We start from the raw sequence: 15,818 nt of genomic DNA, 5'->3' as shown, positions 1-15,818 counted from the left end.
GTGTGTGCATGATTTGTTTTTGTTTTCTTCCTTTTTTTTTTTGTTAAACAAAAACGCAAGAATTTACAATGGTAGACCTTAAGCCTGAATATTATATGCATTCTTGGGAAAAATAAATAAATTTGAAAGAAAAAAAAAAAAAACAAGGCACCACAAAGTCATGCATTTCTGTGGTAGAGAACTGATCCACTTTATTTGATTGGTCTGAACTCTTGAAATAGCCTACTAACAGACATTGTGCGATACAAACATTGCATTTCAACATCATAGGATACTCGGGGATTCAAGTCTCAATTCAAAAAGACAAAAGGTCACGACTGTGTCTGATAGAAAGCTGAAAAGATGCTGCAATTCCTTTTTCTTTTTCTGTTCGGCTTCATGTGGGATTTTAAGATTCAAGTTTGTAAACTCTTTTTCCACTGCTCTGTAAACACATCCCATCTAAACAGGATGAATGATGACAGAAAAGAAATCTGAGCATGTGCTACAAGTCTGTCAAAAGGTGTCATAATTAAACCAATTCAAGTTTGGAGCAGTAAGCAGAATGAAAACCATAACGCTGCATTTTCTCCACACAAAAGTTCAAAATAACTAACGAAGCAACGACTACTGCCTCTTATGATGCTGACCAAGAGAAGTCATTTTCAAAGCTTTATGTCCTTTAATTAAAACAATGAAAACAGAGATTAAGTGGTCATGGTTTCGAATCACCATGACGGCAAACTCCTACATATTTAATTGTACCATGCACAAAAAACTGCAACTTTGATGCAGGTGGAACATCAAAATATTATGTATGAGCTGTAAGAGAAGACAGGAGGCTCAACTATCCAGATTTCTGCCAGTGTTGGGAAAAATGAAGCACATCTTAGCATAGTAGTGGGCTGGAAGCAGAATAAGTTACACAGCAGGTAGTATGCCTTTTGGTGTCAAAAACACAATGCAAAGAAAGTGCAACAATGGTGCAGATAACTCTTTAGGTTTGGTTAGTTTTTGTCTTTTTTGTGTTATGAAAAGACACTTTACATAGTTCAGATGTTTATCAGGACAGTATCAAAGGAAAAAACCAAAAAGAGACCAGAGAGACAAATCAAAATATCAAACACATATGTATTTCTCTGAGAAAAATGAGTTAAAGCTGCCGTCTTTCTCAAGTTACAAGGTGTGAAAAAAGCATCCCCCCATAAAAGAAAAACTTCCTGACATCCTTGTGTTTGAAAATGACCTTGCAGAGGCGAGACGAGTATTAACGGAGGGAAAAGGAAAAAAACAAAAACATTGGCTCATTTTCATCTTTCCGTCAGGGAACAGAAGTAGTTATGAAGATATCATTTCATGTACGCTTACATCTGTCACTTCCAGCTTTAACACCAGTGTTTAAACCTTTGTCTGACCCCTTTTCTCTGCTGCTCTGGCGGAGAGAGCTTGGATGTCGGTGGTGCTCCATCCTCCAGGCGGTGGTGGTTGTCTGGTGGATGGCACATACGGTGATCCACTCACGGTCAAGTATTCGTTAGCAGGTCCAGGTTTTGTTCGTTCCCAATTTCTGATGGTTCAGTGAAGGGGGGATGTTGACTGGGGGGCAACTGCATTGATGAAGATTTAACCCTTGCTCTTCCCATTTAAAGTGGATCAATTTAAAGCAACATTAAAATAAGAATCAAGTTAAGAAAAACACTGCAAAAAGTTACTCTATTTACAGAAGACGATTTTCTCAAAGACAAAGTATTTCTTTACAGAAATCAGACACAATTCAGAAATAGCTTCTTATTTTCTTTTTACATTTTAAGATCTTTTTGACTAAAACCTTTGTTATCAACTCAGTTGACAATTGTTTCTCCGACAGGCTCGGTGAGTTCAGAAGAGTCTCGCCTTTCACTTGTTGCAGCATAGCATACAGCCAGGGGGCGCCATAGCACCAAAAAAAAAAAAAAAAGGACATGCCCCATCTACCTCTAACTTTCCAAGGAACAAGGTTGTTTCTGGGAGTGGGGGGCATGAGCAGACGAGCCTCCTGGTTGAGATCTCGGCGCGGCGTTCAATCGTCGCTGTCAGACAGGGTCTCGTATTGCTCTGACAGCAGAGACTGCCACACTCGCTGCTGGCCTCCAGCAGGGGGTGCCTGCGGCTGCTGCTGCTGGCTCTGGATTGAGGGAGAGGCCATGGAGGTGGGTGGCGTGTTGCTCAGCATGCGCATGGTCAGTGGATTGCATGGAAACTGCATGGGACCTTGGAGCAGAAATGAACATAAGAAAAAAAGCATATTTGTGTTTCTTGAGGGTAACGGAAAACAGCAGCTCACCTGTGGATGAAGGTCGGTCATCCCAGCTCCACTGTTGCTGGGTTGATCTGTGATAATCACCTTCAGAGTGGACAGACGACACTGAGGAGGGACGCTCCCCTCCAGGATACGTCTGAGTCAGGTTAGGCGACTTGGATTTTCGGCTGTTTGCTTTGCTCTGCTTCTGCTTCCCTGCAGATTCCAACAGTTAGACATGTTAACAGTTTTTCTCAAATGCTAAAACACAAAAGCCAAGCCTCTAAAGCAAACCACCAGTTGTCTAAACACATTTACTAAATCTAGTCCTCATTTTCCAAAATCATAAACACATTTCACATGAAGACAAGATTCTTCTCATATTCTCAAATAAAAGCTCGTGTGATGCAAAATGTTTGCTACAGTCGGCAATGTTTGAACTCAATGAACACACCTGGAGTCACTCATTACACACAACGACTCAAAAATGTAGACACTTGCTGTGACCACATATAAAAGCAAGTTCAGAGTGCAAAGTTCGATGAAGTTTCTGAAGAGGAATTTGAGTCGAAGCAGGCTAAAGAGGAAGAGGAAGAGGTCCTGGAGGGAGAGGAGGAGGTCCAGCTGGGAGAGCAAGACAACCTTGCAGCATGATTTCAGACGAGATGTGTGCAACAGTCATTGACCATGGTGTGACTGAAGCAGGGCTAAGAGTCCGTCCAAACCTGAGGAGGCTCACCGGAGCCAGCATGATCAGGGCATTCAGACCACACAACAGCTACTGTACTCTACTGCTTTCTGTGTCACAATACAGTTTAACAAACTGTGAAAGTAGTCAGTTGGCCTCAAATCAGCCGTTATACTGTCAAAATATCACTTGACAACATGTGTCTTTAGAGTTGAAAGAATGCCACATAGAGGGGGGGGGGGGCTGCCATATTTACACCGGCACAAGAAACCTTCCTTGCAGATATGGTTCTTGAGAACAAACTCATCAGAGTTTGAGAGCATAGACCATGTCAGTTTGGCCACAATAAACAGAGTTGTTCATCACACCTGTGCACTTTTACATTTTCACAGAGGATACTACAGTTGGACGCAATGGCCAGACCTCATGAGTCCCTCTTCCTGCAGAAACGAAGGCTAAGAGGCTTTAACATCATCGGCCAAAGAGCCATCACTGAGGTTCCTGGCCAACGGGGGGGGTAATATTACTCTTTGTGCCGTTGTGGGTTCAGAGGGGCTCGTCCACTGGGTCTTATAACACCCAACGTCTCCTCAGTTTTGTAGTGGAGCTGGGAAACATCCTCCTGCTCTGCCAGCCCACCTCCCTTTCCTGAACCCTATAGGAGTTCTTCTCATCGTGGAGATGGAAGGTTCAGTATAGACAACATACACTAGAGAGAACCTCCTAAGGGCAAGGGAGCTGGCTTGTGATGACTTCCCAGAGGAGGCCTTTCAAGGATGGATTCACCATTCCAGGGCGTTGTTGTGCCTGGCTAGAGACTATACAGCCTCGGATGTGGATGAGGTGATGTGACCCGATGCAGCTCTGTGACATGATTCTGCACCGTGATTGTGGTGTGTGTGTGGTGTGAATAAAGTAAATAAAAAACTTCACACCCTGATCATGTTTTCAGGAGAACTGTTGTGTGGAAAAGATTCTGCATGGAGTTATGTTACAGTGTGTATATGCAGTATTTTCTATAGATTTGTACTCTTCTTATGAAACTCACAAATTTATATGCCTAATCCTCTGCAGAGATCTAAGAAGATCTGTTACTGTAAACTTTAAGCAAGGAGCCTTCTCACACATTGAGCATGGTGTTTTCAATGGTTTTGCTGTAGTGTGTAATGATGTGTATAGTTTTACATTTTTGAAAGCTTCCAGCTGCTCTTTTGGTGTGGAAGTTTGAGCTTTGAAGTTGGAAGGTGTGGTTGTGTATATGTAGCTTTAGAAAAAGGGAACACGGAGGAAACATTTGTGATATGTGTTTAGGCATTTGAGAAAAACTGTAAATCCTGCAGGAGTTCCTTCTGAACATGTATGTGTGCTGGCTGGTTTTGGTTCTTCAGTATACCCATACTGGGGGATGGACTGGCCTCCTGGCGGGCATCAGTGGCAGACGTGTTGCTGATGGCCACAGGGCCCCCTCCTCCCTGGTGTTCATCCTGCCTTTCCTCCAAGTTGCCCATTAAAGCCTTGCGGATGATGTCCTCCAGACCCAGGTTACTGGCCGGGTCACTGAAGGACGGATTTCTTGGGTTAATGTTACCTATAAACCACAAAAAGGAGCATTTATGATGTGAAAGAGGAAACCAGCTAAACTGAAGCTTGTACCAGGATGGTTCTATACTCACTGGAGCTGGTAACAGCAGGCAAGTTGAAAATTTCTGTGCCTGGTTGTGTATTTCCTGCAATACAATAATCTATTCTTTTAAAAACCACAAAACAACATCCGCACAAAATAAAGCTCAAAAGAATGAAAACACTTTGGCATGCTTATTAACAAGTGTAAAGATTTAGTAAGAATTAACGGAGAAAAAGAAACAAAAGAAGAAAAGACCCACTTACCCACATCAGAATCACCAGCACCAGAGGTGTTCAACTTACGAAAGATTTCCTGCTTCTTGGATTTAACCATTGGCGACGTATTCTCTAGCTTGGTGAAGAAGGAAGGCAGGTAGCTGACACTTCCTGGAGACCGTGAGTCACTCCTGGAAGTAACGAAGGGGTGGAGTCAAAGGGGGTAAGTAAGACCACAGACCCTGAAATCTTGTAGGGATGACATACAGAGATCCCACATTTCTTCCAGAAGATACGTTCTAAAAATAGCAGCACAGTGCAGTAGTAAAAAAAAAGAATGCAATAAACTGCGACAAAGCAAGGCAACATCGTACGGTAAGGTAATTTTACCAGTTGGTAAACTGATGTTTTAAACCAACTAACTGAGGTAAGATAACAAATATTTTTTAGTAAATATTTTTATTTTATTTAGAAATTGCTGTTATTCAAGCAGTAGCTTGAGTCAGCTCTCAAATGCGTCATCCTTGTGATGTTTTTTTGTTGTTTTTTTTTTTTTAATGGGACTGGGTCTGAACGCAGAGGAAAAACTGCATGTTTTCTGGACTAGCAGCATCACAGTTTAAACTGTGCAGATCCTGGACCTGAGCTCAGAGTTGTCAGCCTCTCGTCTTTGGGATGGAGGCCCGCCTCCCTCCAGTTTGTCCATGGCTTGATATCCCTGCGGGGGAGAAATTGGTTCATAGCTCTCCATCTGTCTGCCTCCTCTTTCTGGAGATTTACCAGGCCTGAAAAAGACCAGAGGAAAACCATCTCGGTGGATAACATGCAATAAAATACGGCTGAGTAAAAATGAGGAAGTTCACATACCTCACTCTGGGCTTGTCGGGGGGATTCTCTGGAGAAATCCTGCTAGATGGCCTTTGGTGGAGTGAAGCAGGGACCTGGTTCTCAGGACTGTACCGACTAGGACCCTTGACCCGACCCGACGATGACACAGGTGGAACTGAGCTCTGGAATGTGGCAGAAGCTGAAGAAGAGACCGGAGGGTCCTGGTTTCTGGCAAAGTCCTGTGTGATAATGTGCTGCGTAATAGGAAATAACAAATGCTGGTTAGTTAGACATAATGGAAGAAACACACATGGAACTCTCGCTCCAACTATATTTAGACCTGTTGTCAAAACGTTCCCAGGGGTCTTTAAATTATGACGATGCTGTTTGAGCCAAAATCTAAAAACCTGTGTCGTATTCTAGGACATAGTTTCTGCAGAGCAGCAGGAGTTCATTAGAAACTCACCTCTGAGACGTGAGCGGGACTGTTGGTACGGACATTAGCCTCCGCTCATTTTCCCATCAGCCCTTTCTTAAATGTCAAACTAAATGATCAAAAGGGGGTAGATCTGCTACACGCTTTAGCACCACTGCATTATTATGTCATTTAAGTCAAACACCCCGAACAGCATAATGAATAAGAGAAAGACTGCCGCAACTAAAAGGAAAGCTAGCAGCACTCTGTCCGTGGCTGTTTTTGCAAATATCCATGCCAAAGCAAAGGGAATTACAAATAAGGAAAAGGAGTTTCTGGCTTTAGGTGACTGTATGTCTGTAAAAAACAATTCAAAGACTTTTCAGATGTCATGGTTTTCTTTCTTTTATATGTGAAGCTAAAGTACTGTTGTTGACACATTTGGGTTCTGTTGTGTCCCTGAATAAATGCTTTCCGTCATTTCACTGGCCCATTGACTCTTCAAATTGATGTTTTAAAATGATATAGACATTTACTTAAACTCTTCGACCAACTCTATTGTTGCAACTCTTATCCAATCAACGTGAATCGGCTGATTATGACGTGGAGAAAAGTGGCTTTTTAATAATGGCATAGCACAGATATGCAGCATGTTACTAATAAGAGTTGCATAGGCTGCCACTGGAATTACATTGATTTAATAAATACGTGAAGAGTTACAGTAGTCGAGAGATTGTAAACACTGGAGATTCTGTTCTGTTTTCAACCTAAGTTTATATATCGACCTTTAGTAGAGTTTTTCCCTTTTTATATACTCTCCAATAAAGTTATCAAATCCAATTTGTGTAATAAAGTGCTGGTCAGACTTAAGCTTTTGGAGAACAGCCCCCACACAGTTCTGACTGGATTCCCTCAGACCAGTTCTAACCAGCTTTGATGTGGATTTTTGATCATTCAGTTTTTATCATGCAACATTTGTATTACTCAAGATTGGTTAGATGGATAGATAATATGTCCTCTCCCCAGCATGCTTTGCTGTAGGGGGCTTTGTTTTCTTAAGGGGAATAAAGACTCTCAGCCTTTAACCTAGTTTGTGAGTGGGAGCTCCCTTTTGGGGGAGAATCTCCTCCCTGTGCGTCCTCACTGAGCTCACAGTGTTTAGGCCTCTGCCGGGGTCTTTAAACAGTCTGTTCAGATGTCAGGGGTCTTAGGACATCACAAACCACATCTGCGATTTCCTCAAGAACTCTACTTCATAACACACACGTCTGTGAAGGTAACTGAGAACTACGAAGCCATAGCACCTTCTAAAAAAGACGAGGTTAAAAGAATAAAAGATGAGGAGCTCCCTCCCACCTCAAGAAATCTCAGTGCTTTTACAAAAAACATGTTAACACAATATTACTTACTGAAATATGGTCAGCCAAGGTCATGACCCTGTGAGTTTTAGGGACCTGAGAGTAGCTATCTGCTTGGGAGGGGGCAGGCTGGTGGGGCTCCCCTGAAGGTCGATATCGGCTCATCTCGAAAGGCCGCATGCTGACTGGAAAGTGGATAAGAGACAAACGTCATGTTTACACAGAAATAAAACCATGAACACTTTGAATCTTGTTACTGAACGTATTATAGTAACAAGAGTACTTTTCTATCTGTGTGATTCTGAGGGTATTCAGAAGAAGAAGAAGTCAGTGGAAAACACCATTAAAGGGGCTTATAATTTTCAGTCAAAACACTTTTTTGGAAATACAGTTATTAAAATGAAAAAAAACAAGCATTTCTTCACTTCATTGATCTAAACAGCAGAATATTAACTTTTGTACAAGTGGAGATCAAATGTTCAAACACAGAAGCTTAATGCGTGGAGAACTCCCTTCATTAAAACACAGGCACATTTAGACGAATGTCCCTTTAAGAAATTGGTAAAAGACATGGGGCATGTAGAGTTTCCAGAACTCATACCTCCTGCTTGTTGTTGCCCCTCTTCTGGTTTGTCCTGATGGGATTGGACTGGGGAACTGGGAGGGCTTATCACCTCAATGGCTCCTCCAGTGGAGTTGTCATATCGAATAGACGATACTGAAAGAAAAGTTTATATAGATGGTTTACTTTTGTATCACAAATTCAATCTGATGGCAATACTGTTTTTGCTGGTTCTAACATGTTCTTGTAGAATTTTACTGATAATGGTGAACATATATTAAGGAAATTGAGATCAAAACTGCATTTCTGAGCATTTCTTTATCCAAATTTGTGTGAATCATGAGCAGACAAAAATGCAGTTTGGAAAAGATTGTATTTGTGACGTAGAAATACGCTGGTCGGGGCCACAAGCTCCCTGCTCCGCTCCATTCTGGTAACAAATAGATTCATGAACGTTTTTGTTTTCCTCGTCTGAGCTGGAAACTGGATCAAAACTGTAGGGCTCTATAGTGACGACATTGCTCACTGTTTTTGTTGCACTGCTGCCGTTAGGTTGAGGGTGTGAGGGGCTGTAAGCTAATACGAGAACACATAAACAGATGGATGACTGGAAGGGGGGTGGGTTTGCTCCACGCCAACAGTCCCACTCACAATTCATAAGTGAATGTCTAATGAACAACTCCCACTGCTCTGCAGAAAATATGTTCTAGAAAACAACAGGCTTTTAGATTTTGGTTATAACATCATCATAATTAAAAGACCACAGGGAACACTTTGGAAATAGATCAGAAGATGACCGGAGGGGGACTTTGATGAATTAAGTTGTGTTCATGATATTTTGTCCATATTTGTACCTGTTTGAAAAAAAAAAGTTTGAATATAGCCCCAGTCATGCCAAGCGCAACTCAGAGCCATCCAGTTTCAATGTTACGTCAGTGTAGATGCGATCAGAGGTCCTGCAGTGCAACTGAGTGTCGGGCGCAACCCATCAGTCTGGCAGCAGCAGCATGTTTCGGGGGGTGGGGGGAGAGTTCACAAACATCTCAACTTCAGCAAAGAAGACATATCATGTCAGCTAATCAGGAACCTGCAACTTTTTAATGACATGATCAGTGTGTGGATATATATACCGGTATGTATATATATATATATATATATATATATATATATATATATATACAGTATATATACTGTATATTAGGGCTGTCAGATTTGTCGCGTTAAAAAGGCGTTAATCTAACATGTGCGTGACGCCGACAATATTTTTTGACGCATTAATCGCGGATGTCCTCACACGTGCCTTTCCACACCGCGCGGGCGTCCAACCACCGAGCTGCGAGCTAAAACCGCCCGGCGCCCGGCGCTAGGACCTGGAGAGCTCCTGCACCCTAACCCGGCTCCGGTTCGCGTCTGGTGGTACCGGCTCGCGTCCGGCGCCGCGTCCCGAGAGCTGCGGACCCCCGACGTTCCGAACAGCAAGCGCACCGGGGGACGTTTTAAATGTAGTTTAAACAACGCCAGTTATTTGTAGATGAAAAGATAAATCTCAGCTTTGAGTGTGTGGCCCGTCCCTCTTTCGCCGCGCGAAAATATGCAAAATATCCCAAAGTTCTGGAGGTTTAAGTGTGATCCAGCCCCAGCATAGCGGTCTGTCTGCCGGCATATTCATGGCGTGAGCTCCGCTGGACACGTCGCTGCATCGAGCTGCAGCCAGAGAACGCGGCGGCAGTAACAGACTGTCAAACTATCCACAGTGTATCCCGCTTTTCTCAGTCTTTAATGTTTTAAAAAACAAAAGTTCATTGGAAATGATAAATCTCTATTTCATTTATTACTGTAGTTCAGCAGAGGAGGAAAAGATTTGGTCCTGACAAAAAATGAACATGAAAGTGTTATGGAAATTTTATTTTTGATGTTTTTTATTTGATTTTACTGAACGTTGATTGACGTTTTGAATTTAAAATGCCCTTCACGTGCACTTGGGCTTTTGTTAGGCATTTTATGTTACAGCCCTTTATTGTTAAGAAAGTTTATCTCAATACAATGTTACAAAATAAAGTATTTCTGATGAAAACTATTAATTTTGTCATTCTTGTTTTCATCATTAATGTAGAACTGCTAAATTCCACGAAGCACAAATTTTTTCCTAAAAAAAAAAAGGCCATATATTAATTTGCAATTAATCGCGAGTTAACCCTGGACAAAATGCGATTAAAAAATGTAATCGCCTGACAGTTCTAATATATAAAATTTTATATTATTTTTTTGAATACATATATATTTTTTTCCAATCGAGAGACAATAAAAAGATCCTCTGATTTTATTCGTATTTTTATTTTTCCTTCCTTGGACTAAGTCATCAAACTGGATCCCAGAGAGGTGGGAGTACTTCTGAAAGCATCCGTCATTCAGCTGCAGCTCCTGCAGCAGAAGGTGAAGCTCACCGTACTGTGAGGAGAGTCTGAATGATCTCATCAACCCAGACATGGAGACTGGTTTAATGATGCTTCTGTAGAGCTTTTTAAATAAATACACCTGATCTCTCAACGTCATCCGTGTCTTTAATGGACTATAAATAAGATAAAGTCAATGTTTCCAATTGGCGATGAGGCTAAAAACTTTTAGTCAGTAGCTCCTCCCCCACATGTCCAGAGCGTCTAGGTAACACATGATTGAACAAGTGTTGAATTTGACACGTGTCAAAAGAGAAGCACCAAATTTGACATGTGAATTGTGTTTGGTATGAACACATCATTAGACTGTAATGTTGAACTGAAGACACTCACAACTGCTGGAGGAGTCCGAGCTCTGCGAGCCTCGTTCACGGGAGTCCTTGTCTGAAGCTATCTGGCGAGTGATGATGACATCGATGAAGCTAGCAGCTGTAATAGTTGTCTTTCCGTGAGTCCGAAGCTCCTCTTCGATGCGGGACTTGGTTTGAGGAACCTTATCCTTTGCCCCGCTACCCGGGCCCTCGGGGTAAGCTGGATGGGGCTTGCCACCTGGCAAAGACATGGCACTATACGGCGAGTGCAGAGATCGCCTTTCTGCCTCCTGCTGCTGTTCTGAGCGGCTGGGTGCCCGCCTGCCCGCAACCGATGTGGCCATTTCCTCGTCCGGTTCTTGCCTGCTCTCCTTCACCTTGGAGACGTCCATCTGAGGAGCAGAGGCGGCTGCGTCCACCAAGGCAGCCAGAGCGTCTGCTGCTGTGCTGAAGCGGGAGCTACTCTGGGATGCTGATGTTGCTGGAGGTGGATGAGCCCTTAGAAGAAATAAGATGAAGGCATCAAAAAGCGGTTTGTACTCTGCTTCGTTTTTCAAATAAAAAGACTTTTGACAAAGAGTTGTCTCACAACTTCTGTCCTTTAATCTCCACAAACACATAAGAAAAACATGGGCATTGTACGTTTAGTTTTAAAGAGAGGAAAAATGACATTATTATTATTATTAACCTTTATTTAACCAGGGGTGGATCCCATTGAGATTTAAAACCTCTTTTTCAAGGGAGCCCTGGGGGCTCTCTGTGACCAGAGCTTATTCAGGCTTTTTGTGGTTTGATTCAAATAATACAGTAAAAAAGGGTATGTAAAGAGGAAAAGATGTAGCTTTTTATGAAACCTACAAAGCAAAAATTTGATGAAAAGCATTGGAAGAATAAAATCTGTCTCACAAAGCTACTATTGCTGTGAAGGAAATGCAATGACAATCAAAAGATGGAATGCTTGTTTATGCCACCATTCAGCAGAAAAAAGACCAGCTGCACTGAATCACCATGAAATCTAAAAATAAAGAAGATATTTACACGGATTCACCACATGAAGGATAAAGCAAGGAGTTATTAAATCAATACAGTCGAATCCGTGATCCCAGTTTACTGCCAACATACTGTATTGTTGTCTTTCAAATGTAAGGCCAGATATACTGGTACCTCACAGTTAAAGGAAAAGGATCTGAAGGTTACTACTATTTAGTAACAAGTTGAAGTTTTGACAAATCAAAAGCCAGGATGTTAAAGCAATGTTTAATGAATCTGGTCCAAAACATAACAATGTGAACTAGCCCAGCCAAGACATGGTCCATGTTCAGTTCACTTTCATGCTGCAAAGATTGGAAAATAGCAAAACAAAAATCAGCTGATGACTCCACCCACTTAGTCTGCAGATCTGCATGTAATGAGCACATGCACAGTCTTTACTATTAACTACTCAAGCATGATCAGCTGATGCAGCACGTTTTCAGTAAAACTGTAATAATTGATTTTTGTTAGTATTCAGCAACACAAAATTATTATTCTCAATAGAACTGAATTTAACACCACAGAATGTTTCTATCAAATATGGCAGTATGGGATATACCAGGTAACTACAGGCCTGAGATGTCATGTGACAAACTATGTTATCCAATTCTACATTAGAAACATTACATTATCAACTCAAGAAAACATGAATAATTTGTCCTTAATCTTGCCTAATAGCTCAGAAAAGAGAGATGGAACAAACTTGAATTAGTATGTTTTCTGCATGAGAAGGTGCACTCAAAAGCCTTTATTTAAAAAAAAAACAGCTGTGCATCCTATTATCCAGAACGCCTTCTTAAATGCATTGATTATGTTTGTGTTTACTGATGTCAAAGTGTTTTTGAGATCTACATGGCACTGCGTCAAAATGTCTGTTTTATGTTGCAAACAAGGTTGTGTGATATTGTGAAGATGCTAACATGGTTATAACGTGTAGCGGTGGGAGACGGTTTGTTTTTTTCTTTTTTTTACGTTTTAGGTTGAGAATTAGCCTAGTCGCGGCTTATTTAGCAGAGTCTTTATTCTGTCTGTTTTTTAAATGTTGCAAACAAGGTTGGGTGTTGTACGTACAGTGAACACGCTAACATGGTTTTACCACAACACAACTACAAATGAGTGGGGGATTCCTAAAATTATTCTAACTTGAGCCCAGTGAACCAAACTGTCAGCTTGTTCTGAAGTATTCCAGTGTTAGCCTGAAATGTCCAAATTTGCTTGTTTCAAATATAAATTATACAGTTTTTTTTGTTATAAGTCATGTTTTTTGTATAATTTGGCCAGGGATGCGACCTTTAACCAATTTCTTTTTAAACATAAATAGGCTCATACATTTGTTATACAGGGTGGGCCATATGTTAAAAGACTTAGGAAAAATAAACATTCTATATTGTAAAAGTTTTTGTTTATATAATGTGCTCTATATGATCATATTGTTTTGAATTCACATAACGGTACGTGTTCTCTGAAATTTGCAAACAAGTTTTGCCACAGTGTCACCTGTGATGCTCATTCCATGTTGTCTGTTAAAACTTTGTGTAACAATGTGACTGCTTCCCATCAGTATAAGTACAATTTGCTGGTCTTTGGTCAAACCCATCGTCTATGTCAGGGGTCGGCAACCTTTAACAGTGAAAGAGCCATTTTGGCTCGTTTTCTACTGATCAAACCTTTGAAGGAGCCGTATAGTTTTAGTTTAGTCTTTAAGAAATTTGGATTTGCATTCATGACCTTCATTTTTTTGTCATAATAAAAAAGAATTATGCCTTTTTTGGCACGAACAAAAGCAAAAATAAAAAAAGAACCTAGCATCTGTCAAAATTTTATTTTAACCCTTTAAGGGCGAACGTGTCACCCGTGACACATTTGGACACACGTTCTTTGAGTTACCGTAACTCCTGAACCGTTTGCTCTATTTTAAAAATTTCAACAGTTTCTGAAAGCTGAGACATTGCGCATTCTTGTGAGTATTGGTTACGGTAATTCTACCCAGAAGCCCGCGGGGGGCTCCGTTGTTTACCGGTGAGACAGACGGAGCGGAGGAGAGATGCAGAGAGCGGAGCGGTCAAAGAGAGTTTTTATAACGGCGAAAAAAAATAAGAAAAATGTCTAAAAAACGACCATCGTGGGAAATATAACCTTCATGGAGGTTCAGAGAAGACTTTGGGAACGAAGGAGCAACAATAAGGAGTCATTTTTGGCGAGAAAAGGTAACGTTTGTGGAGCTGCATTTCCGTGTTTTTTCCTGAAGGAATCAAGTAGTAGCTAGCTAGTTTTTACTCTGAAACACAAACTGTGTGAGAGAAATGACATTCAGATGTCAGTTAGATGATTTTTTTTACTCATATATTATAAGTAATCTTATAAAATAGGCATATATTTATGTTTGTTCAGGAAATAAATATCATAATAAATAAAAACAATGTTTCTTCAAGTGTCCTGTGGGCTGCAGCTGATGATGCTGGAGGACCAAAGATGAGAAAACGTGAGGATGCTGGAGGTTCTGGTGATTTGGTCAGAGATCAAAGCTGCTCATCACATCAACAACAGTGGAAGAGATGCAGAACCATCTGATGGAGATCCTCATCCACTGAGATTCAACCCCAGATGGATCCCAGGTGTCCAACCATCTCTAAGTACAGAAAACCATCACCAGGTCAAATCTTTTCCCACTGATGCTGTAAACTTTGCACCAAGAGCACTTCCTGGAAGTTTGGGACTTGTGACTGTCACTGGCAGCATCACCAAGACCTTTGAGGAGCCAAAGAGGACAGATCTCCCCTGTGTGACCTGAAACGCCTGTAGATATTTGGCATTTTATGCACTGTTTTTTGCACAATTAGATTGGATAAATTTAATCTTTTAACAAACAAAATATGTTGTTCATGTACATTTGCACTGTTTTTCTCACTAAAAACTCTAAAAATCACATTTCGATTTTTTTTTTACTATTTAAATTGGTCTAACACTATTTTAAAATAAAGAAAAAAGTAAAATGCTCATTTATATTGAAAATTCAATGTCTTCTGGAAAAAGGGGCAAAAGCACACATTTGTAGGACATTCTCTGACCCTTTCAGAGTCAAAATTAGCAGAAAAGTCCAGGCAGACATTTTGAGGCTTAGGCCTTAAAGCAGGGGTATTCAAGTCCAGGCCTCGAGGGCCGGTGTCCTACATGTTTTCCAACCAACCTTCCATTGAAGCTCCTTATTGGCTAAACATACCTGATCCTGGAAATTAGCAGCAGATAAGGCAGGATTTCTGGAAAACCTACAGCAGAGAGGCCCAAATCCAGGCCTCGAGGGCCAGCTTCCTGTAGGTTTTCCAGAAATCCTGCCTTATCTGCTGCTAATTTCCAGGATCAGGTATGTTTAGCCAATAAGGAGCTTCAATGGAAGGTTGGTTGGAAAACATGTAGGACACCGGCCCTCGAGGCCTGGATTTGAATACCCCTGCCTTAAAGGGTTAATTGTGTGAATACTGTGTCAGCACTACAGTGATCCATTTTTCTTCTGTAAGTTTTTTGTCGCTCCGTAGTTCTTCAACCCCTTGACCTATTCAGCTCATTCAGCTATCAAAATATTCAGCTCTCTTAGGAGATAGCTGCTCTTAAGTTTCAACTTCATAACTCTTCAACTTTTTAAACTATTCAACCAACTACCACTTTTTTAATTCCATTGAAAATGGGTTACGGAATGTTCAAAAACTCCTTTTTCAGCAAAAAACTCTACAAGACAATAGAAGTCAAGTAGACTTTCAGCTACAGAAACCATTCAACTTTTAAACTGTTCAGCAGACTTTGGGCTCTTGAACTTGTATTTTTATTTTTAAAACTCCTTACGGTTTTTAAAATATCACTGTTCAAAGCCGACATGTCATCTTTGAGTCATTCATCAGTTATGAATGAAAAGCAAAACAGATTTAGTGTCAGTTGGAACCAGCAGCAGAGTGAACAAGAGTGTGTTGGAGTGGGAGGAAGAAAGCACATCAAGTGTGTTCAACCTGCTCAAACTCAGCCATTGTGTCCCTCACAGAAAAAGTTTTGACATCAAAATGTAGGCTTTTTTCCTGGCTTTCAG

General features: G+C 41.1%; 1 protein-coding gene across 2 annotated transcripts in view; it reads right to left on the bottom strand.

The window, feature by feature from the left end:
• Positions 1–161: 161 nt before the first annotated feature.
• The window catches only part of ncor1 (nuclear receptor corepressor 1), a gene marked incomplete in the record, with an annotated part of 125,602 nt that continues 109,945 nt past the window's right edge, over positions 162–15,818 (bottom strand). The window contains 10 exon segments of one of the 2 annotated variants that reach the window (XM_024264937.2): positions 162–2,229; positions 2,303–2,473; positions 4,339–4,533; positions 4,619–4,672; positions 4,833–4,975; positions 5,426–5,569; positions 5,652–5,866; positions 7,437–7,570; positions 7,987–8,103; positions 10,734–11,209. In XM_024264937.2, coding sequence (XP_024120705.1) covers positions 2,039–2,229; positions 2,303–2,473; positions 4,339–4,533; positions 4,619–4,672; positions 4,833–4,975; positions 5,426–5,569; positions 5,652–5,866; positions 7,437–7,570; positions 7,987–8,103; positions 10,734–11,209 — 1,840 coding nt within the window. 2 annotated transcript variants of the gene reach the window in all.

This window comes from Oryzias melastigma, linkage group LG14 (genome assembly GCF_002922805.2).
Source record: "Oryzias melastigma strain HK-1 linkage group LG14, ASM292280v2, whole genome shotgun sequence".
NCBI classification, from domain to species: Eukaryota; Metazoa; Chordata; class Actinopteri; order Beloniformes; family Adrianichthyidae; genus Oryzias; species Oryzias melastigma.
The sequence above is the reverse complement of the archived record's forward strand: the minus strand, read 5'-3'. Positions and strand labels throughout refer to the sequence as shown.